This window comes from Danio aesculapii, chromosome 14, assembly GCF_903798145.1.
Source record: "Danio aesculapii chromosome 14, fDanAes4.1, whole genome shotgun sequence".
Lineage (NCBI taxonomy): Eukaryota > Metazoa > Chordata > Actinopteri > Cypriniformes > Danionidae > Danio > Danio aesculapii.
In genome coordinates, this window is record NC_079448.1 from 14132468 (window position 1) to 14158598 (window position 26131).

At 35.2% G+C, this 26131-nt stretch overlaps 1 protein-coding gene across 2 annotated transcripts in view; it reads left to right on the forward strand.

The window, feature by feature from the left end:
* The window catches only part of neurl1b (neuralized E3 ubiquitin protein ligase 1B), an 82343-nt gene extending 56525 nt beyond the window's left edge, over nucleotides 1-25818 (forward strand). For both annotated transcript variants that reach the window (XM_056472078.1, XM_056472079.1), the window contains exons 2-5: nucleotides 4763-5329; nucleotides 16322-17035; nucleotides 22622-22744; nucleotides 23414-25818. In XM_056472078.1, coding sequence (XP_056328053.1) covers nucleotides 4763-5329; nucleotides 16322-17035; nucleotides 22622-22744; nucleotides 23414-23661 — 1652 coding nt within the window. In that variant the 3' untranslated portion in view covers nucleotides 23662-25818. The remainder of the gene's footprint in view (nucleotides 1-4762; nucleotides 5330-16321; nucleotides 17036-22621; nucleotides 22745-23413) is intronic.
* The last annotated feature ends 313 nt before the right edge of the window (nucleotides 25819-26131 follow it).

The following is a 26131-nucleotide window of genomic DNA, read 5'->3' on the forward strand; positions in this document are numbered from 1 at the left end:
TATTAATTTACATACTTTTATTTCTCACTTTAATCTGAACTGCAGGGCTAATATTTGTTGTAAAATTCGTAAATATTTGATAAAGGTGTAGAAATATAAAATAGATGTTTATCAACTAAACACTTTTTTCAAAGTCTATTGCAAAACTGTTACTGGCCCAACATTAAATATTGCTCAATTAAAGATAGTGCTGCAAGATTATATGAAAAAAGGTCACGATCTCGATTAGACCCTACACATGATCTTAATTCTGCTTTTCTATGATTCAGCCAATTATATTTCAAGGTCAGGAGAGAAATGTAAAGGTGGTCAGACAAGTCTTCACATTGTTTTACATATGTTGCTTGCCAACATGGACAACTCCAAATGGTGTTAAAAGTGTCACATACTGTATTTATAAAGTATAAATCACCCAAAAATGTCATTTATATCTTAATGTAATGATGTTTGCGGCCGCGAAATCACACTTGATCTGACGTACTGTTTGTTTACTACTTGTAAAAATGGGCATAATAGGTCCCCTTCAAATGCAGTTATATATATCAAGCTTTACTGATTGTACATAGAGCTAATCAGTACAGAAACCTTTTGTAGGCAGAGCTAAAAGCTTAGTACAATGAAAAATAAAACATAACTGTGCCACAAAAAAAAAAAAAAACAGTTGTTAAATGTAATAATTTATCTGTTTTTAAATTGAGAATGAATATCATTAAAACAGTACAAAAAATGTCCAGGTTGTAGGGCTGTGCAATTAATCGAGTTATTTTTCCCCACGCAGAGGAAATGCATGACTGCTGTAGGTGTGTGACAGACTTACTGGACAATTAAATGAGCACACTTTCATTCTGCCCAATCAGAATAGTGCAACATTACTGCGCAGAATGCCCACAATAAAAAAAAAAAAAAAAAAAAAACTGTAAGCGGGATGATGGCGTCTGGTGCTTCAAAAGCATTAATAGATCAATTAATATCAAAGAAAAACAGCACGTCTGTAATATGGGAATATTTTGGGTTCAAAGTCACAGACACCGAACAAAAGCAGGTAATTTGTAAGATCTGTCACAGAATTGTTGCCGGCACAAAAAAATACAACAACCGGCACCCAAAAAGAACCACAGGCAGCTATATAAGGAGTGCGATTGAGCTGAAGCTTAACTAAAATATTAAGTCAAATCGAAATCGCAATATCTGTCAAAAAATGCTATTAGAAATATTCCCCAAATCACACATCCCTACTAGGTACACCTCCCCCCAATAAAAATGTATATTCTTAAACAAATCTGGATTAGTAATTTATTCATGCATTGTTACAAAACAATTTAGCACCTTTTAAAGCACACTTTTTAAACAATGACAGTAAATCAAGCAATTAAACATTCATTCATTCATTCATTTTAATTTTTAGCTTAGTCCCTTTATTAATCTGGAGTCACCACAGCGGAATGAATTGCCAACTTATCCAGCATGTGTTTTACACAGCGGATGCCCTTTCCAGCTGCAGCCCATCACTGGGAAACACCCATACACACTCATTCGCACACATATACTACAGACAATTTAGCTTACCCAATTCATCTATAACGCATGTCCTTGGACTTGTGGGGGGAAACCAGAGCACTCGGAGGAAACCCATGCAAACACGGGGAGAACATGCAAACTCCACACAGAAATGCCACCTGACCCAGCGGAGGCTCAAACCAGTGACCTTCTTGCTGTGAGGCAACAGCGCTACCCACTGCACCACCACGCCACCCTTTAAAACAAATAGCAAAATAATAATACAACAATATTTTATATATTATATAACAGGAAAATGAAGAAAATGTGGTTGGTTACTCCTTCACTTTGATACAATATTTAATACTGTTTATGGTTGTTTTTGTTTTTTGCTTTCAAATATGCATAGAGCTTTTATTTTGGTGGATTTTATAAATCATTGTTGATATAGACTTGGGAAGATGGTCGGGATGTTACTTTCAAACATTTTACTTGACCTTTGATAGTCATACTACGTCAAATTCTCAGGTAGAATTAGAATAAAATTAACAGCTAACAGCATTTATTAACCTCCTTTTGACGCTTAGCGAGGGTAAGAGTAGCATTAGGTGTATAAGCTGTCCTTGTGTAATTGCACAATTTAGTACTGATTAATATAGTTCATAAGCACATGTAGTGTGCACTCTGTTGCAAAGGAAACACTGAGACACAGAGTGTACACAATGGTCATTAAAATACTGTCACACATTGCACAAAAATGTTTATGGCTTCATTGTTCATTGTGTACATTCTCATGATTTTGCAGTAAATCATAACCCAGACACTCCTTTCCTGTTAGATTCACCTAATGCCAGAATGGCTTTGACAGAAACGGTTCAAGTATGTTTGCTCTTGTAAGGTGCTATTTAAGATGCATGCAGTGCTTGTTCTTGGAAGTGAGAAATTAGGGTACGGAAGATTTACTGCTGCTGATTTGCTCTACTTTGATATTGCGGCATGTGCAGTGAAGTATGGGAGTTCTGTCAATGCTGTCATCGTTATACTCTTTAGTGCTGCTGATTATATGCCATTGTTTCCTGGAATAGTGCCTTTTAAGTGCCCTTGAGAGATGTCTGAACTAAATACCAATGCACTTATGCTTACTACATTTTAGGGCTAGACAATAAGATCAAAAACTTTTCAGTTGCTTGTAAAATGTTATTATTTCTTTCATTGTCAGTTAATTTGATATAATTTATCAGTGATTCATCATAATTAAATTGAAAGTTTCCAAATGATCTTTCATCGAACTTTGCCAATCTCGAGATTTAAAATTGAAGAAAAATTTTAAACTGAAGAAAAATTTAAAACTGAAGAGTCTGTCATCATTTACTCACCCTTCTTTTAACAAACCTGTTTTAGTTTCATCCTTCTGCTACACACAAAATAATATATTTAGAAAAATGTCAGAAACCTTTTAGCATTGACTTCTAATATTTTTCAAAATATCTTCTTTTATTTTTAACAGAAAAAGGAAACTCGTAAAGGTATTGAAACCCTTGAGGCAGAGTAAATGGTGTGTAAATTTGAATTTGTGTGTGAGCTATCCTTTAGAGATAAAAGCTCATATTTTCACTTTAGTCTTGAATCCCACTGCCTTTATTTAGAGAGTACTTTATACTAGGAGATAAAAAAATCACTTTTTAAAATAAAAATGGTTAAATGAGATTTATTGAATTTCAATAGGATACAGCCTGTAAAAAATGTGACTATGGATCAAATGTTTTAAGTTGCACAAGTGTGTGTGTATATACACTTCTGGTCAAAAGTTTTTTTTTTCATGTTTTTTTTTAAAGGGACATGAAACAAAATGAGACACACACTGTGAAACCCATGATTTTATAGTTTACAAAGTAAAAATGTAAAGAAATAAACAGTAAGTAATTGAATGTCCTGCTGCATTTGTTATTTGGAATTTCACTTACACACAACCACAATTTGTAATATCGTTATAAAGATAATAGTGCTTATATAAACACTATAAATGAGGAGGACTTCTCTCCTCCTCAGTTCCCGGGTCTGAATGCAGACACAGTGGATAGGAGTCTAGCAGGTCTCTTGCCCTGTCCAACCATTTACCCTGCTGGTAATCCAGAGAATTTTAAAAATAGGCGAACACGGCAGCACGGATATAGGTGATGTGTCTGAATGGTAACAAACTCAACTGATAAAAGACAAAGGCTGCCATTCTCCAATTCTCGTACAGCTCTCCCAACAAAAATGCTTGCTGCAAACCAACAGCTGTACTGTATCGGCCCTGACAGCATCGCAGGTAAAAACATGAATAATTAAGAAGCAGGGACTTCTCATAGGATAAGAAAACTCCGCTATGAATAGTAATGAGAAACAGACAGTCATCACTCCACTAGCAGATTCACGCTACGTCACCGATTTTTATCCAGCCCCAAAAATTATTTTAAACCCGGAAGATGAAATTAGCTGACAAATGCTCAAAATGATTCAGTTTTCCCCATAATTAAAACTAACAGGTGCTAACGTTGTCTTAACTGATGCTCAACACACACAAATCTGTTAAAATCTCAATAAAAGTACTCCAGGGTGTCTTGAACCTTTAAGAAAATTATTCTGTTCAACAAAGTGGCATTTATTACATGTAAATAAATTGTTAAATATTTATTTAAATATTATTAAATAACTGCTTTCTTATTGTTTGTAGTCTCAAATGAAATTATTACTCCAGTCATTATTGCTTTTTATTACTATTACCAATATTAATATTAATAATAATAATAATAATAATATAAAAATAATATTAATAATATTAGAGTGATTTCTGAAGGATCGTGTGACTCTGAAGTAATGAAGCTGAAAATTCATCATTAAAATTACTGAAATAAATTATTAAATTAAATTATAAACTACTTTTGAACAGTTATTTTATAGTGCAAAAACATTTCACAATTTGTACTGTATTTTTGATGAAATAATGGTCCTACTTTATATCAAAACTCAATTTCTGATCAAAACTCAATTTCTGTCTTCATTTAGACATTAGGTGACATTCTAAGCATTGTGAATCAGATTTCAAATGTTCAAAAAATTGTATCTCAACTTAGTCTTATTGCTTTAAATATCATGTAACTCAGTTTTTAATGTTTTGTGGTCCAGGGTTTCATATTTTGTCATTTGTGTGCATTACTCTAATAAGAGTGTTCTATGGCAGTGTAGATCTTTCTAATAGTCTCTATTGTGTTTACTGAAACAGATGCCAATCTACAGCATCGCTCAGTGGCCAGTCGGCAGTACTGCACAGTGTCCACCAGTGGAGCAGAGCGCCGCTCATCTGCCCCTCCAGTCAGCATCGAGTCTCCACGCTTTCATCCTCACGCCAAGGGCAAGAACATTCGGCTGGACGCACATCTGCGCCGGGCCACCCGCAAGAACAGCTTCTGCAATGGCATCACTTTCAGTCAGCGTCCTGTGCGCCTGTACGAGAAGGTGCGATTGCGCCTCTCGGGAGTCCACACAGGCTGGAGTGGGGCTCTCCGGTTTGGTTTCACCAGTTTAGACCCCAGTGAGCTTTCCTTAGCTGACATCCCCAAATATGCTTGCCCCGACCTGGTGACACGGCCAGGATACTGGGCCAAGGCTCTGCCAGAGAGGCTGGCCATGCGGGACAATGTTCTGGCCTTCTGGGCGGACCGACACGGCCGGGTCTTCTACAGTATTAATGACGGAGAGCCCATTCTCTTCCACTGTGGCCTAAGAGTTGGCTGCCCGGTCTGGGCCATCATAGACATCTACGGAATTACACAGGAAGTGACATTACTGGGTGAGTATACACTACAGTTTAATTGACTCAGAAGTTCAGAAGTAATTAATGATGTTGAATAAAGCATCAGCTGGTGGAAGAATCATTGCTTTCAAAGTGTGTAAGTTCTCTCAGCTGGTGTTGCATTTAAATAAATGGCTCACAATAGTAGTAAAGTGTAATAATAAAGCACTGATGTGCGTTAATATAACTATGAGCAACATAAGCACAGAAGTTTGCAAATTATTGAAAAGATACTGTGCCCCAGAGACAGAAAATTCTGTTTACTCAGTTTACTCATCATGATATCAGTCCAAATCTGACTTTTTTAATTTCTTACAGTTACAAATAATATTGGACATTGGTGTGTCCAAATAATATTGATATTGGCATATTAATCTGTGACAGCTTAAAGTGAGTAAACGATTAAATTTAATTGTCATTTTGGATAAACTTTCATTCATCTTATTTATTCATCCACGCCTAAATGTATTAGCATATATGAACAATCTTCAGTTTTGCACCAAAATACTGAATAATTATATATCTTTGTAGTTTTAAACCTTCAGATTCTCTGTCCTATATTTTATTAAGTACTGGTCAGAATCCTATTTTGTTTAAATTTTTCATAAATATGTCAAATTTATTAGCCCTTGTGTGACATTTTCTATTTCTCAAACAAATTTCTTTTGTTCTTGTCATGATGACAGTAAATAATATTCTACTACCTATTGTGCAAGATTGAGCAAAAAGTGCAATGTAATATTGACCTAAGCCGTTACATGTTTTCTTTTATTCCAGCCAAATTAAAAGAACTAAAACGTTTATTTACAGCAGAAAAATATAATAGTGAGCAATTCCAGAGTTATGGATGTGACATTTACAGTAAAAACTCAAAACATAAATTCACAAAGAAAGTATACGTTAACATTATATTAAAACATCTGTTTACATTTTCTAGAACAACTGACCACAGAGTTAAGGGACAAAAAATATCAATCTGCAAACATGTTTTGTACTGTAAATGAGAGAAATAAACATACATTGTGGATGTGACCAAAAAAGTCTGATAGTTTACAGGATACAACATACTTTGTAGAAATTCTGTGAATTAAACTTCACAACCCAAGAGAAATAATGCTTATCAAATGCATAAGAGTTGGCTCTCTATAGAACAAACATGATTGATTTTATTTGATTTTACATTTTTGCATTTATGTGGAAAAAGTGTCATTATGGATGTGACAGATGTGAAATTGAAGCTTGCGTGGCTTTGGTAAATCACATATAATAGTTTGAAAACATTGACAGAGACTTTTTTGAGTATTTCTGAAGTACTGTAAAATACTTACTTGCACAAAAAATGCAGAAACGGTTTCTGTATTTTGGTAAAAACTTAATTTTTTCATGGCAAGGTTGACATTTGCATGGAATTGCTCTAGTAAACACAGTGAAAGATATCCTTGCTCTGTTAAACATCACTTGGGTAATATTTGAAAATTAATTAAAATTTCACAGGAGGGCTAATCATTTTGTCTTTAACTGTATGATGCTTTGAAGGGCAAAAATATCCCACCAAATTTTTGACATTATATTTTTGCAAATGTTTTAAACAATAAAACAGATGTTTACTTATTTAATATGCCTTTTCTGTATAGACATTTTTTATTTGTGAACAAGATATTAAAATAAGTCTTGTCCTTGACCCATACACCATCAAGTGGTTGAAAGATAAATGTTAATTATTCAGTAACTCTGTACACCACCAGACTTAATCTTTTACATTAACAAGAAATGTAGAAAGATGAAAAAACAGAGAAGACTAATAGAGAGGTTTAGACTGTCCCAAATAGCATTGTTTTCATTAGCTCCCTTTACAAATGTTCATACATGACATCATTGCTCATGTTCATTGGGGACACTCACAGATTTGCCATATGCCAGTGGTTTTCATAAACTTTTTCAGCTTTAAGTAGGTCAGAGAAGGGTCATCTGGGATATGTCACTCTGGCTGTCACACTTAAAGCTTTACTTCAAATGAAGCTAAATGTAGATTTGTCCGCGATGATTATAGGCAGCCATGTAGGTTACAAACTTGAAAGCCTAAATAAACACTTGACTGCAGCAGTTATACATGCAAAAAAAGAAATGAGCAATATCACACGAGTAGCAGTGTGATATGGCGCTAAATCTGCACTGGTAGAAGGCGTGCATTGGCTCGAGGCTGCAGGCCTCAGTGTCCCACCAGTGACAATATACAGCCTCATCGCACTGCTACTCGTGTGATATTGCTTTTATACAACAGTTTGATAACATAATCGTGGATATAAAAAAAAATCAAACACGGAGAGTCTAAAAATCCTTTTGTATGAGGAACTACTTTCTTCCGCCATTCATTCACATCTGCAGCAGTCGTCAGAACAGCAGAAACCGTTGGTACTTCACAAACATAATTTTAGAGCTAGTATTGGAATGATTCTGTAGCCTAATGTCTAAAGTGATGACAAAATGGGTGATTTTGCTCACATTTTAGGATTATAAGACTGAACAGCATGAAATGCCACCAGTTTAGAGACATTTCCCAGTATTTCTCTGTTGCAATCGAGATATCACAATAATTAACCCCAGAAACACTACCAGACTATGGTATAAATAGAGCACTACAACATACAAAAGAGAGCGAACGACTCAGAAAGACGCTTACCTGTTTTATAATGATTTGATAAGCTGTAGTTTGAAATACACTGATCTTTTCTCCTCTAAGGGCTTATTATGCGGTCTCAGTTGTCATCTTGTAGCTGAACATCAGCCGTCTTTGCTCTGCTCAGTATGACAGGCTGATGAATGTTGACGTGCTGTATCTCCGAAATTATAAATATTTAAAATAGACACTATCCTTATAAATAAACTGCTTAGTTGCAATCTAAACAACTAAATTTTTTCCTAAAAAAGCCTCAAAAGTACATTATGTTGTCCAACAGCTGCAATATTTGTCAAACTGAGTTTTTTGATCTGCTGTCACTCTATGTAGGCGGACTAATACAGAAGCGTGAGGAGGCTGTACAAGTGCTGTTATTGCAGAATATCGCACAGCTATCAGCCAATCAGATTCAAGAACCAGAGAGAACTATTAAATAAAAAGAAATATACTATTGTACTTAGTGAAGTTGTCTTGTTTAAGACACAGATTATAAGCACAGACTATGAATGTTGCATACATTTCACAGTTTTATACAGGATGAGAGTATGAGAGTTGCCGTACTATTACAAGCATATACAATCAGGGGCGTAGCGGACATTTTAAAAGTGGGGGGCACGGCTGTATGAGATCCTATGTTCATATAATTACTAATCACTTGTTTCTAAATGGTCTCGGTAACATGCTTAAATACCTGTGTGCTATATGACAATATGAAAGCTGTTTAAGTCCTCGTGTGTGAGATTTATGGTTTGGGTCTGTTCTGAAAAGAAAGTGTCAGACTTGACGTCTTTCGCTACGGTTTTCAATGACGCGCGACTCGCATTGACAGGTGAAAATCCGATCTACCTGCTTACACTGCAGACACGAGGGCACAGATCCGATTCATATCGGATAAATTTCCACAAATGAAGGCCTGAATCTGATTTGAGTAAATCGGAATCCATGTGATTTGTTCCTGCTTACACGTACATGGGCCATATCCGATCTGTGCTACATGGGAGAAAAAAAATCGGAACTTGTTGTCTCGTGATCTCGAGATAACAAAAGTTGTTTTCTTGTTATCATGACATTTTTTTTTCCTTTTATTTATTTATGTATTAATTATTATAATGATAATTATTATTTTTATTATTCTATAATGGATCGTTAATTTAAATAATGATCGATCACGGGATTTAGTGGTAATTGACATCCCTACAGACCAACTCAGTTATTTTAAACGAAGAAATAAAAAAACAATGTTTCTCTTGCGATTCTGCATCTGTCATTTTGTATCATTCTCGTCACTCCTACAGCTCAGAGCGGGCTTTGAACAGACACGCGGTGCCTGCTACGTGGTAGCATAACATGTTCAGCTGAACTAAATTGATTTCTATAAAAACACCTAAAAACTTCTGTACAAGCCTGTGTATTCATTGCACACACTTAACTTAGGCATGTCTTGGGCATCAGGCAGAAAAAAAGGTTGCCTCATACATTGGCCTGATATAATAATAATTATAATTAATACATAAATAAAAGCAAAAAATGATCACGAGAAAACAACTTTTTGTTATGTCGAGATCACGGTAAAACGAGTTATGTCAAGATTACGAGATAATTAAGTCATGATCACGACAAAGCAAGAGTCTTTTACAAAGTATTTTACTGCATGGCCTCTTAGGACTTCCGTATTCAATAGAGTTCTGGAAGGTAACAAGACACAACCACTTTGATGACAGACTTTGGCTAAGGAATTTTAAAATGACCAAAACAACATTTCAGATGTTGTGCAATGAGGTCCATTAATGCCATCCCATTGCATCCATTTTTGTTACCACATCTGTTAAAACAAAATCACATGATTCACTTTTTTTTGATGCACATGCTGGACATTATTCGGTAAATGTGCTTCTATTGTAGTTTAGGCAAATTTTTTCTTATTGAATAAAAATTTTATACTACTCAGTTGTGTGCATACATATTATTATGCGCATTTTCAAAATTTGTGCACATCTTGGCATTTGCATTAAGCATTTTTAATGCAATATTCCAAAATGCGCATAAAAACAGGTGGATGAAATATAGACAACTTGACTTTAAAAGGAGGAACTAGCAGAAGATAGTTAGAATAGCTGACATAAGAGCTCATTTTACTTGATTAGATAATGGACCCTCCAGTTTTGTTGGAATCACTTCCCGGAGGCATACAGAATGGCCTAATGCCAAAGAAACATCTCGGCTGAGGTGCCATGATTCACTTACTCGCCCGGACTGACGCCTCTGAAAAGCGCCAGTCAAATGAGGCCTAAATATTCACATCACACCAAATGTTCAGTGTACCGGAAATCTGTGTGTGCGTGTGTGTGTGTGAGTGTGAGTGAGTGAGAGAATACTTTTTTGACATTGAACATCCTAAATCTAAGAATGGGAGTCAGTGAACTGAACTCCCTTCCTTTTCTGTCCTAGTCTCTTCTTTCTGGCTCCTTTGTTTACATTGTGTCTGGCGAGATCATTGACCATGTTTGGTCAGAGCTGCTGTGTGGTTTTGGAGTAAGGGTCCCAGCCTCACTGAACAGCTGAACCCGTACCCAGACCTACAGGGTAGCGATGTTTTGCATGTGTTGACAGTTGCTTTGTTGGCTCGCAAAGATGTATTTATAGGCAGAAAGATTTATTGAGCTGTCATAGTATATTAGTAAACATAGAATCTGATGTTTTTACACCACCAAAACAAATGTTTCAAGTGAAGTCCCTATCAAACTGAGCATGGCATTATAAATCATTATGACTCTGAACCATTGAATCCCATTTTCTTCACTATTTCTTGCTATTTCTACACTATTTGTGTAGTTTTTTGCCATATACACTGATTTTTAAAGCAACAGTTTTTTTTTTACAAATAGGCTCTTTTTAGAAGTCACCTAGAGTTGAGTTTTACCATCTTTTAATAAATTCAGCCAATCTCTCAGTCTAGCAGAAGCTCTTTTAGCCTAGCATAAATCATTGATTTAAATTAGACCAGTAGCATCTTACTGAAAAAAAAATAAATAAATATATATATATATATCATTTTATTATTTAAAGCTTGAATCTTCTGTAGTTGCATCAACAGAAAATTAAAAGTTGCTATTTACGATATGGTTGATATGGCCAATGGCGGATCTAGCTTAAATGGCACCCTGGGCTAATCACCTTATAAACGCCCCTCAACCTCTGCCCCCTACCCCCTTCCCCAAAACCATCTAGTTAAACATGTGCATTCTAAAAAATGTTGTTGTTTTGATCAAACTTTGGGTAAAATATGGACAAAACCAGAATTGGGATTATTAAAAATATTTATATTTATTATAAAGAAAATTATTATTAATATTATTATCATAAATAAATAACAGAAAACAATCTTAAATGTAACAGGAAATCAATTTAAAGACAATGTAAACTGGAGTTGTAAACGAGAGCAACAGCAGTGCGTGAGGTGCGCGGGAAGTCAGTTTCCTTTCACCAGTGTTGTTTCGGTTGCACATGGAGAATAACAAACTTGACGGCAAGTCTGAATGGCCCCTAAAGTCTTTATTCTGGAATCACCACTCTAAATGAATACATTTGCAAATTTATTTATTTTTGCACCATCTCCCCGTGCCTCCCCCAGCAAGATGCCGCCCTGGGCGATCGCCCATATTGCCCATGCTCACATCACTGTAAATGGCTTGGAACTCTCTCTCATTCTAGGTACATAATCTGTACCTGAGGTGATATGCTATGACATGGCTGAATCAGAAACTTGTTTCTAAAATAGAAATTATGCATATCACCGTCACAGATAACTCTTTTTAACATTTAAAGATATCGTATTGCATATTGTGGTGCTGCGTTTCATATACTTATGACACTGTTTTACAGTTAGCTTGCTATGAGGCAATACACTAAAGTAAAAGCTCTGTCCCCTACTCAATATCAACTTCAGTTGGAAGTACTTCAACATACAAAAAAAAATGCAATTCCAGCTCACACAGACTAACACTAGAATGAAGATTTTGGGCGACTCATTTCAAATGAAAAAACTTTTAGCAATGTATAGTAAATTCTATAGTGTATTTGATCTGTAGTAAATAGGGATGTAACGAATCACCTGACTGACAATGTTATGATTCACGATACTAATCTCACGAGACACGATTTTGTCATAATTTTTAAACAAAATTATTTGAGACAAAATTAAGGTGAACAAGATCCCTTTCATTTTTCTCAAATGCTGCACAACTTTTTTTTCCAAAATAAAATATTTTCTGCAATTACTAAATTTCAATTTTAAAACATAATCTAAATAAAAAAGCGAATAATTTAAACTTAAGAAGACTCTTTAATGCAAATAAACTAAAACTTTGACTGTGAAGCTAAATTACAAATTAAAAACGAATTCCAAATCAAAAATGAACAATACACATTAAAGAAGACTCTAATTAAGTGTGTTGGATTTACTGTGATGTAATTTACAGTGTACAAAAACACTGTAGTATTTATGTAAATTACTAGTATTTTTTTTTATTTTTTTCATGTAGGTATCTGGGAGAATTTTTTTTAACATAATCTGTATGGTAACACTTTATTTTGATGGTCCATTTGAGTATTAGTAGACTGTCTGCTTAACACTGCTAATACTGCTCCTTCAACAGACATTTTACTGACTATAAGAAACTTTGCAAGTACATGTCAACTTACACTTACCCTAACCCCAACCTAACAGTCTACTTATAATCTAATGAGAATTAGTTGGCATGTAGTCTTTAGTCTGTAACCTAATTATTAAAACAACAATCAATTTTAAATATTTAATTAATTTAAGATAATAAACTCCTTAATGATTTGACTGTTTGGTAGTCTCAGCCTCAGATGTCATGTCCACAGGCCACTGGCAAAACATCTGAAGCACATATGACCCAAAATTAGTTTCATGGTTCATAGTTGAATTCTACATGCTCTCTGGGAGATATGAGTGTGTGTCACATGCTTTAATGGTTTGCCTTCATAATGGTAAGCCCATTTTATATGGAGAAAGTAAACCATCGTGTTTAAAGTTGTGACATTTGGCAGTGGCACTTATCGTGATCATCTAAAAAGATAAATTTTAAAAGTATATGTATTTTTTAACCAATTTAACCAATTTAGACAATTTAAACTACATCGAAGAGTTTTGTTATTGAGTATATAGAGTATGTTATTGTAGGGACAATGATGTGATTTTCGCACAGCCCTAAACTTGACACCAAACAAAACTTATTGTGATTAGTTGCTTTACATGTCAGTCAGAAAAACTTTGGGTAGTCCTTGGCCAAAGAAAGCTGCTATGTAGTCCGGACCTTCTGCTGTGAATTTGTGAATCTGTTCCCTGGCTTTTCAGACCAACGTGTTACATAATTATATGCTTCCTGTCACCATAAACTGGCCCTAAATCTTGTCAAAGTTAACCTCCTCATTTACAAAAATCTACATTTTGGTTTATTAAATGCTGTTGCAGTTCTTCAATGCTGATCCAAATTATATTCCCGAAGCTTTTTTTTACAGGTTTTGGTCCAGTGAGTAATACCTCTGTCATGTCTGAATTTAAAAGAAGTAAAAGTACTTATCATCCACTCTTCTATGTCTCTTATAAAGACATTTCACCTGGTTTTAATGAAATATATAGCTATAGTATCATTACCATAACACTCCAAACTAACTCCATGTTTTATATTAATATTGCCAAGAGGCAGCTTGTACATTGAAAACAGGATGGGGCCTAAGACAGGCCCCTGTGGCATTAAAAGGATCGCAAAATAGCACTACGTTACTAAAATGATTTACAAATGAAATTTTTCATTTCATTTTATTACATTTATGCTGCAGAAGTAGTCTATTGATCTGCCAATCAGTGGTCTTTCGTGCTGAGACCCTCTTATGTTTTTGCATAGTGATGCATTTAAGCTTGTCTGTATAAAAGTTCACAACGTTAAAGGGTTTATTTTGTACATTAACATAACAGATATCCATACAGCAGTTTATATTAACATGTATCCTGTCACATTTGTCATGCAAAAATTAAAAGCGAGTGCTGTGTGTGTGCGTGAACTTTGTAACAACATTGTGTGTGACTCATCGTTGGAGAAAGGCTTGAATTAGCTCCACAACAAATACATTAAATAATTATTGGAAAAGTTCTTACCATAGTAATTCCCACAAACATTACATGAGATCTGTCTGTCACTGTGCTGTTTATCTGACGCAGCAGGAGACGGAGACACACTCTGACCATAGACTGTAAAATATATGGAGGTAGTATCCATGACGTCACCCATAGGTTTCTGAACACTGCAAAAGAAGCTACAAGTAGGCGCGGCCAACCGTCGCCATTATGTTCGCGCGTCATCACACCCACGGCGGGATACCAAACAGGGGCAAAGAGGCAGAGAGTGTGCGGAGCTACAGACACCTGCTGGCATTTTGCTTGGGCCTGGCTTTACTTTGGGGGAACGCTTAATACTTTATTACCTGTGACTCGTTCTTGTTCTGACCACATGTGCTTGGTTGTACACAACATCAATAAAGTGTTTAGACTTTTAAAAACACTGTTGTAATACATTGAGCCACGAAACATTGTTCTTAAGATGTTTTTCTACAGGACGAAAATGCGAATTACTTCCAAACACTTTAGATATAGCCTGTGTTGCTGTTAGTAAATGCAAGACTATTGATGAAATCCAACATAACACTATTACAACGCTTCAGATGACTGTTCTAGAGCCTACAGCTAATCAATCTGTCACATTCTGGAGTGCTTTACGGGTCTAAAGAAAAATATTAATGATAAATGATCCTAAATAAAACATGCATTTATAAAGATGGTATATAAGTATATAACTTTACTCACATGGGAAACGAGGCCACATGATTGGTTTGTGAGCACAATTAAGTGCACACAGCATCCCATATCATCTGATAATTGTAAGAAATAAGTCCAAAAGGCAACTGTAAAGCCACATAAAACAACACAAATATACGATGTATATTCCGAGGGTAATAATAGCTATATGAACCAAAATCGTTCTTTGTACCAGGCTGTAAACACCTTTTTTTCTGTTGTAAAGTTGGCCATTCTAACAGTAGGCTCAATTGAAATTTGCTCTATTATGGAGCCAAGACTAGCGGAATTTCCCTGAATCGCAGTTTTAGTTACTTCCGTATTGGCTTCCCGAGGGAGAGCGGGAGGTTGCCGCTTGACTCTGACAGGCACATGGCAACAGTGGGCGGGGAGAACTAGCTCATTTGCATTAATGGCACAGGCAACAAAAACAGCTACAGTGTGTCCAGAGCTGAAAATTCCAATAATCTGAAAGGTATAATAAATAATCTGATGGGTGTTTTGAGTTGAAACTTTACAGACAGATTCTGGAGACATGAAAGACTTATCTTAAATCTTGAAAAAGGGGTAAAATAGATGCCCTTTAAAGATTAAGTATTTTTCATCAGGTTATATTAATTAATTACTCACTCAAACCCCTTTTCCTAAACCTCTCTACTTAACCATGGATTGGCCTGTGTTTGTAGTTTTAACCTCTCACTTGTGATCCAAATGAACTGGAGTGTCTTGGAAAGAGTTTTACTGTTGTTGATCCTCGTAACTAAACATGAATGACTGCTGCAGCAGAGGGAAGAGTTTCTGTCAACTTGCATTTAACTATCACTGTCAGTTCTTTAAATAAAGACACCGAATGTTTTTATAACTCTTGGAACGTAGTACATGTAAATGTTTATTGTGCTTTTCACTTTCACAGTCACTTTGGTCCTATATATTATGAAGATCAGGCGAGAAAGCACAGGGTAAAAAGGGTGCAATGTGATTCTCAAAAGACATCTGTGCCAAATGTCGGACCAAGCCACGAGACACTGGTGTCATCTTTTTCTAATGTTATCCTCAACACCTGTTGTTATGCCTATAGAATGAAAAAAAATAAAAATAATTATTACCGTTATTTTAACACTAGCCTTGCACAGCAAAGTATATGTTCTTTAAAAGTAATGGCAGTCATTTTTTCCTCATAGGGAGCTATCCATTCATCATTCATTCATCACAACATGCTCAATAAGTGGAGGATAATTGCGCTTGCTGTCAAGCTATGTTACTAGGGATAGCAACAGACACATAGCAATTTTACAGAGGAAAAGTAAATTTTCTGCCTGTAGAGCAAAATCAAGACAGTAAAAAGGCATACTGTTGTTATTAGAATAGAAGGATTGAAAGTGTTTTCACTTGTTATCATTTGTATCGTCTCACTGCTCTCTCTTTCCTCTTTCAGAGAGCACATTTGCTGAGAGCGTAGGCGCGAGCTGTCTGAGTACCGCCCGACTCAGTGCCTATCTGCCCCAGAGCAACCACGACTCTGCCAACTACAGTAACAACCAGCTAGAGACCAACCAGGCTGCCGCTGCAAAATTTGCCACACTACAACTTAGCAACTACAACCAGTTGATCCCCTGCTGCTCCACCTCCTCTACCCCCTCTTCATCTGTCCATAGGCCTGCCCGCAGCCTCTCCTTGCCCCTCGACGTCGACCTACATTTTCACCCTGTGCGAGGCCCTGATGTGGTTCTCTCAAATGATCGCACAGTTGCTTGTACTCACTTTCTGGACAGCAGCAGGACTCTGATGTTCAGCGACAGGCCTGTTCGGGTGGGCGAGACTCTGTACTTGGAGGTGGGCCATCTGGGCTTGCCGTACTTTGGAGCTCTACTATTTGGCATGACCTCTTGTGATCCTGGTACTCTTAGTGCTGGGGAGTTGCCAGCAGACCCAGAGCTGCTTCTGGACCGTAAGGAGTACTGGGTGGTCTACAGGGGTTTTCCTGTGCCCACAGCAGGTGATGTGCTCAGTTTCACCTTTCTGGCCAACGGGGAGGTACATCATGGGGTCAATGGAGTGGCGCGTGGTCGTCTCCTGTGTGTTGACTCCTCTCAGGTTCTGTGGGCCTTCTTCACGCTGCATGGAGCTGTGAACCGACTCAGGATATTAGGTAAGTAACTTTTTCTCAACAACAAGTTACCCATAAGCTTATTTGTTGAGACCCTAGGGCCTCTAAGTATGATAGAAGACAGGTTTAGTACACAGGAACTAAACAATTTAAAGGTGTAGGTTATTAGCTGTATACTATTAAGCAGAACCCATTGAGGCTGATTTATACTTTCGCCTGGCGCCACATCGCGGATCTCTGCTGACTGCGCGCGCACCTCACAAAATGGACAAGGCTTTTATACTTGAAGCATTCGCCGTTGGGATATTCTTTAAAATGACAGAGAGCGCTCAAAAGAAAGAGACCGTAAAACCAGATGGATAAACATAGAAGTATGAAGTTTCCGGAAGTAGGTAATATCATTAATATCTTTCAACATTTTTAAACGAATTATTTTTATTATATTTATAAATTATTTTAATGGTTATAAAGATTTTTATAACCATTCAAGATTTTTTTTTAAATCAAACTTTAAGGCATCACTTGCTTTTGTTCAGATCTCGGACAGTGCTACCTATTAAAGTTTATCATAATATCAATGACACCAGAACATGCTTGTTGCTTTACAAAAAAAGTAAATTTTCTAAATAATACTGACTTTTTTTTTTTTTAGATTTAGCTCACTCCACAATACACACATTACTGTCTGGTTAGTTTCTGTCCTCTGCCAATATGCTAAAAAGGCAATAATGGTCCAACTTTCCTGACCATTATCACAAATAAAGCCTAGAAAAACAGGGCATGGGTATATTGTAAACCGATATATTCAAATAATCTATAATTTGTCTCTTCATTTTAGTTTTGTAACTATTAAATAGTTTTAAATTCAAAATTGTAATATATACATCAGTGTAAAACCTATAAATGGTAAAAAAACATATTCTGTAATTGTTTATTAAAACCACCTGGGTCTCCACTTTTGCCTTTTGGTTTTAACAAACTTATCCCTCAAGTTTTTCTAAACCTTTTACAAAGACTATCTTTCCCACAGCTGTTGCAATTTCTAGCCAATAATTATTGTCCATCTGGTTATCTCTATGATCACGCATGAACGGATCATAAAGATGTCTGTACAGGCGTACCTGTTTCAGACAAAATCTTATCAAAGTGATTCATATTTAACTCAAATCAAATGTGGCGCCGCACGAACTGTTCACTTAAGTCAAAAAATTAGTGTGCTCTGCCAGCCGAAATCATGTCGCACGCACCCAAAGCGAACCTCCGCAAACACCACGATGACGTCACATTCACCGCGTGCACTCAAGCGAAGTAGCGAATGCATCGAGTATCAACCAGGCTTTAAGCAAAACCTAATGACTTGTTTATTAAAGATGTTGGATAACCAGTTGGATAACCAATTCCAATCTTGAGGTCATGAATGCGCAAATGAGTTTTTGGTATCAGAAATAGACAACATATTTTGTAACTTGCCAATATTCCAGAGGTAGTTTAAGGCTAGAGGTGTAACGGATCATGGTTAATCCGTGATTTGTATACTGATAACAATCACAAAGGGATTGCCTCTCGCATATTTCAAATCACATGTATGAAAGCATTTAGGTTTTCCTGTAAATTATAATGATGACGGAAGTAGTTGTGGAAGGTTATTCGGGATGTGGTGGGTTTCAAGGTGTTTTCTGTTACTACTTGTTTAGCCTGCATCAATGCATTCAGCATAAGCTGCATGATTAATCATTAAAAGATCGGGATCTCAACACTCATGGAACATAAATTATAAATGATTGTGATTTGCATATGTTTATTAATCCATCGAATTGCCGAATTTTCTGTGTTTGAAAAACGCAAAAATTAAGAAAGATAATTAGTCCTTAGTCTTTTGAGTTACAAATTAGTTACAAGTACTGGGATAACAGTTTATAGTTTATATAAACCCACTGATGATTATGGTAAAGATTAAAACCACCGTCATATGCATTTAATGATGCTCAAAAATGAAAGTTGTAGGGAGCAATTACATTAAAAAGTATGCCACTGAATATTTCTTCACAAATTATCTATCTAGCAATGAAACATGAAGTTTTATGAGTGAATAACTGAATCATTTATTGAAAATGAGACTAGAAATAAATATGGGTTGTACAAATTCTAATGTTAGATTTAAACATTTAGCATTATCAGCAACAGTAGTAGTAGTGAATTTTTCATAGTACTGAATATTTTACAATTTATTTTTACTCAGCTGATTATTTCTTCATTTTATTTTTAATAAAATGACAGGTTCTAAGTTCTGTTTGTTAAAACCAAAAGTGTGTTGCAGTACTATTTTTGTAATAAATGGAAAGCAAATTACATTTGTCTCCTCCCCTTTTGATGCAAAAAATGGTCTGATTCGTGACTAAAAAAATATTATGTGATTTGAACCATAAGATTTGTGATCCGTTACAGCACTAATTAAGGCTCTTTTTGAAACAAATGAAATATAAAGTCAAATTGCTGTCTAATAAAACACCCAGGACTTTTACAATAAAAGCTGAAGCAACAGTAGATCCTCATAGATCCTAATTATATTCCAAAATCTTCTGTGTACAGAATTTGTTCCAATGAGTCTTTTTAAAAAGAAAAGTCTTTCTTAAAAAGAAAAATACTGGTTATTCAGTCTTCAACGTCAGTAATACATTCTGTTAACTTCGACGGAGACATTTCACCTTGTTTTTATGAAAAATAATCCTACAGTATCATTAACATAACATTGCAAACTAACCCCATGTTTTCTAATGTTAAGGGGCAGCATGTAAATTAAGGGGGACCTAAAACAGGAGGGGAACTAAAACAGGTCCTTGTAGCACTAAAAGAGTTGCAAAGCATTAATACATCACAATAACATGGATCAAAAGGAGGACCACAAGGGGTCAGCATGCCATTTGGGATTGGCCCAAGACCTGAAATAGGTCAGATAAGGAAGACATCCAAAAAATGTACTGTTGGTGTACCTCCAGGAGCTGGGTTGAGAAACACTGACCTGTTCATTTAATCCAAAGACTCTCTTATCTGAGCTTCTGTGCTCATATTGGTATAAAAGCATTCTGAGATGCTTTTTTAGCATTAACAAAGTAGTTTATTTGTATGCTTTACATAGTGGCTTTTTATAAATCACATTTAATTTTGCATTTAAATTATTTTGTAGGTACAAAATATTTGTCTTCAAAACTAATTTAAGGAAAAACTCTTACATCTAACAGTTCGTGATATTATAAATTCAGCATTTAAAACATTGATTGGTTTTGCTATTTACAGTTAAAGTCATAACTATTAGCCCTGTTTATTTTTGTCCCCATATTGTTTAACAGAGAGAAGATTTTCTCAACACATTTCTAAACATAATAGTTTTAATAACTCATTTCTAATAACTGATTTTTTTTATCTTTGCCATGATGACAGTAAATAATATTTTACTAGATATGTGTCAAGGCACTAGAATTCAGCTTAAATTGACATTTAAAGGCTTAACTAGGTTAATCAGGTTAACTAGGCAGGTTAGGGTAATTAGGCAAGTTATTGTATAAGGATGGTTTATTTTGTAGACTATTGAAAAAAAAACTATAGCTTAAAGGGGCTAATAATTTTGACCTTAAAATGTTTTTAAAAAATTAAAAACTGCTTTTATTCTAGCCAAAATAAAACAAATAAGACTTTCTTTAGAAGAAAAAATATTACCAGACATACTGTTAAAATTTCCTTGCTCTGTTAAACATCATTTGGAAAAATTTTAAAAAAGAAAAAAAATAATAATTCAAAGGGGGGCTAAAAATTCTGACTTCAAATGTATCTGTGACATACACTAGCGGTCAAAAGTTGGTTTAGTTTTTGTTTTATTATTATTATTTAAATAAAATGATTCTGTTCATCAAGTAAAAAAAATTGTTAAATACTTATTTATTAAATATTTATTTATTACTTATTGTATGTAGTTTCAAATGAAACTCCAGTCATTATTACTTTTATTACTATTACCATTAATAATAATACAAATAATAATTAATATTAGAGTGATTTCTAAATGATCACGTGACTCTGAAGACAGGAGTAATGAAGCTGAAAATTCATCATTAAAATTACTGGAATAAATTATTAAATTAAATTATAAACTACTTTTGAACAGTTATTTTAAAGTGCAAAAATATTTCTCAATTGTACAATTTGTACTGTATTTATGATGAAATAAATGCAGCCTTGGTGAGCAGGAGAAGCTTATTTTAAAACATTTAAAAATCCTACTGACCCCAAACTTTTGACCGCTAGTGTATGTGGTATTGTTTTTTATTTTTAGTTCACTGTAGAATGACTCGGTTGTGTGTGTGTTAGCGACAGTGAGCTCAATTTAACATATAACTTCTTCACTATAAATACAATCACTATAAAATAGTTTTCTCCCAGCGTTCCTCATCCCACAACTAGTACATTCAAAGAGGTTCTACAGTCAACTTTAGTTTATCTTGAAGATGACACTACCAATATTCCAAAATAATTTCCCTCTAGTCTAGTTAAATGATTCACAACCACACAGAAGAAAATATATTACATGAGAATGAAAACTTTACATCAATCCAAAGTCCAGCTCACACTTCATTTTAAAGTACAATTTATTATTGATCTGTTGTTAATAAACAATGAACTTACTTTAAGCTCAATAAACTCCTAACTTGCTGCTTATTGATAGTTATTATGGTTGTATTATTAGGTAGAATTCGGGATGTAGTAGGGCAATTTTTTATTTTTCATTTTGCCTACTCGCGTGTGGAGTTACGTGATCCTGCCCTGTTAAGATTTATACTCCTGCGTCGAGTGCATGCATATTGTCTGGCACAGCCTTCTCACAGTCACATACCTGTGCACCTCTCAAAAAATGTAACTACACATCGCGACGACACTTAGCACAGTCATTATGATTGGTCAGTTTGATAGTGGTAACGAGTCTGGATGGTGCAGATTAATTTCTGTTGTTCAATAAATAATCATAGACAGTAGATGGTATGTGTGTTTCCTTCAATTATTTTAAAATCAAGTAATGCACCCTTCATTCAAAAATCTGTCAGTTAGTTTATTATTGTTAAAAAAAAAAAAAAAATATATATATATATATATATATATATATATATATTAAAGAAAGGTTATGTTAAAAACAAGTGTATGTATAAAAACTAGCGATTGCTTGTTTTGAGACAGTATTTAAAATATGTTGCTAAGAAATAAAAAAAAATTATAACATTTTTATAATTAAATAATTAGTATTATTGTACTATTAAATGTATTAAATTATCATTTTTGATGGGTCAAATAAAAAGAATTCCATTTGGACCATTAGAAAAATTCCTTAGCGTTTAGCCCTATATGAGTCTAAAATTTCATTTATAATGGTCTGAAAAATGTCTTAAAGTCTTAAATTTAACTTGGTGAAACCTGCAGAAACCCTGTTTTGCATGGACAAGGAAAGATATTATATAAACAGTTGCACTTTAATATTTTGTTGGACTCATTCTGTCATTGCCAGATAAAGATGGTATCAGTAGTTTATCAGTGATTGTTGCAAGGAAGGCAGATGTATTCAATTATTCTCTTTTTTTGCATAAGGAACGGTTCAGGCCAGCCCACCCACCTCTCCATCAGTGTCTCAAGGATCAACGCCTGATGACAGTGACTCTGATCTGGCTTTCAGTGTCAACAGATCATCTTCAGCATCTGAGTCCTCTCTTGGTGAGTCTCAACAAGCATTCATCAGCTCACTCTCAGCTTTGAACCGCTAGAAGAGGCAGAATGCTAATGAAACGGCTGATTAAAGTCAGCGTGGAATGCATTACAAATCTTATTGTAAAGTAGGGCTCTCATGATATCAGATGAAATGATAATAACTTAAAGCCAAATCTATCTTCCTTTTTTGACCAATGAATTAACAAATGTATTTACCAGAGGACACTAATGGTGCATCAGAAATAGTATTTCTGTATAGAAAATATATAGTTGGCACATAATAGTGAAGTGAACTGAATGTCGGTGGCATTAGTAAACTGAATAGTGATGTTTCATACGATTTTTGTTAGTAGCTACATGTTTGTTTGTTTGTTTTTATCCATGGTTGACCCATAACGGTATATTACACAAAATACCAGGAAAACTGAAAAACTGGTTGCAAACAAAATTGCATTTATATGGGCTGAATTTAAACAAACAGATGTTACTTAGTAAAGTAACTTAATTTGTTTGTTTACATTTAGATCATATAAATAGTTACCTTAATAGTTACCTCAAATAAACCTTACCTTAAAAAAAGTTTTTCTTAAAATAAATTCAATGAATCTGTTCTGTTTTTGGGCTGTATAAATGTTATTATATAATTCAAATTTTTTTTTAAATATTGTTTTCCAGTGACGGCTCCCAGCTCTCCTCTCAGTCCTCCAGTGTCCCCTTGTCTGTCCTCATCAGACGCTCCTTTGAGCAGCAAGAGCAGCGAGTGCACTGTGTGCTTCGATCAGGAGGTAGACACGGTCATCTATACCTGTGGACACATGTGTTTGTGTAATGACTGCGGACAGAGGCTCAAGAGGCAGATCAATGCGTGCTGTCCGATCTGTCGGAGACCCATCAAGGACGTTATAAAAACCTACAGACCGTGAAGAGACTACAACAGCTTCTATCAAAGGTTTCATTGCAGAACTCAGAGCTGTGGTATCTAGACTGAACTGTATGTAGCTTTTATTCAGTAGCATTAAGTTCTTGTCAATATTTCTCTCGCCTCATATTTTAATCGCAGGTCATCTGAAGCCAAATGTAACTGATGATTAATGGGTTAGTTCACCCAAAAATAGAAATTCTGTTATTAATTACTCACCTTATGTTGTTTCAGTCCCCTGAGAACTTGGTTTTTTTTGGAATACATTAAGATATTCTAGATAAAATCTGAGAGCTCTCTCATTCTCCATACAAGTCCAGAAAATGAACCAAAAATATTGTCAAAACATTCCATGTTACTTTGGTAGTTTAACTGTAATCATATAAAGCTCCAAAAACACTTTTGCATGGGAAAAAACTATAAAAATTACTTTGTTCGCCTGTGTTTTCTCTTCCACGTCAGGTCAGGGTGCATATTTATACTACCTGACAAAAGTCTTGTCAACGATCCCAGTTGTAAAAAATTGGTAAGAGCAAATAATAACTTGACTTCTAGTTGATCATTTGGAAAAGTGGCAGAAGGTAGAATTTTTGTTGAACTGCACACCAATCATCACAAATAATGCAGAAAACCTATTGAAACGAACGGACACAAGATTATCATAGAAATCAGTCAAGTTTGGTAAGGGAAAAACCATGGTTTGGGTTACATTCAGTATGGGTGTGGGGGAGTTCTGCAGAGTGGATGGCAACATCAACAGCCTGAGGTACCAAGATATTTGTGCAGCCCATTACTGTACATTACAAACCACAGGAAAGGGCAAATTCTTCAGCGGGATTGCACTCCTTCTCATACTTCAGCCTCCACATCAAAGTTCCTGAAAGCAAAGAATGTCAAGGTGCTCCAGGATTGGCCAGTCCAGTCACAAGACATAAACATTATTAGGCATGTCTGTGGTAAGATGAAGAAGGAGGCATTGAAGATGAACCCAAAGAATCTTGATTAACTCTGGGAGTCCTGCAAGAATACTTTCTTTGCCATTCCAGATTAGTAAGTTAATTGAGTCATTGCAGAGATGTATGGATGCAGTCCTCCCAGATCATGGGAGTCATACATAATATTAATTTTTTTCCACTTACTGTCCTATTTAAATAATTAAAAATCAAGGCATGATCATATTTTATTTTGGTAAAATAAGGGTAATTTAGAGGCCTTTGCCTTTCATATAAGACACTTCTGATACCAAATGATCAATTTAAAGTGAAGTTATTACTTGTTGTTTCTAAAACTTAGGCGAGAAGACTTGTCAGGTAGTGTACTATGGGCAATACAAGTTATTGGTGATAAGGTCAGCAGTACAACACACACAAAACAATAGTTTTGCACCGTAGAAAACGTACACCTGAAATGGAAGACATTGTCAAACAAAGTCATTTTTTTCCTTTGCTGGACTTTGAACCTCTCTGGGCCATTACTGTTTATGGAGGGTGAGAGAGCTCCAGGATTTCATCTAAAGTATCTTAATTTGTGTTCCAAAGATGAACAAAATCTCAGGGGTTTTGAAATAACATCAGGGTGAGTAATTAAAGGCAATTTTTTTCTTTTGGGTGAACTAACCACTTAATGGATTATGAGGTTATTCTCAATTTAGTGCCTTTAACTTTGTTGTTATTCCTAAAGCAGGACCTATTGAATTCGACAATCATATCTGAGATGTATGGAATAATTGTGAGGGACCTCGAGGTAAAATTGCGCAAATGATTTGTTTTGCAAGTGAATAACACACAGGGCTACAAATGTGATTTTGTATGTTATTTTAAAGAGAAGAAATTATTGTTTGATATTCTGATTGCTGTGTTAAAGTGAAGAAGGATTTGCTTTGTAACATTTGAAGGGTTTAGAGATTTGTTGCACTTATAACTAAAGAGGTAAACTCCACACTAAAACGCATCTGTTGCTCAGACTGAAGTGATTTCAGATGTGCAGCAGGAGGACTGCATTTTAAGTAAGAGCAAAAGTCACTTGTTTGTATAATGGAGTGATGTGGTGTTGTATTTAATGTCAGATTTTTTCCCTCTGTCATTTTATCCTTAACTTTGACTTTTTGTCCAGCAAATTGTATAAAATGAAACCATAAACTACAGGTTTATTCTTTAAAGTATTCATTGTTGTTTTTTGTTTGTTTCTGAATTGTAAAGGAAGCAAAAGCTAGAGAAACAAGAATACTGTTGCAATTCCTTTTTAAATTCGAATGCTGCAATTAAATGCATAGTTGCTGCTGAATGATCCAATCAGTATCACGGCTGATTTTTCATCAGGATGCTTTCTACTTCTAGTAACGCTGAAGTGGCAGTGCTGAAAATGTGTGAAACTACATCATGTACTGAACCATTTAATACAGTTAATTAATTGTCAAACTATTCTTCTAAAAGTAAAATATGGAAAAATGCCAGCTACCACACAAATTGTAGTTG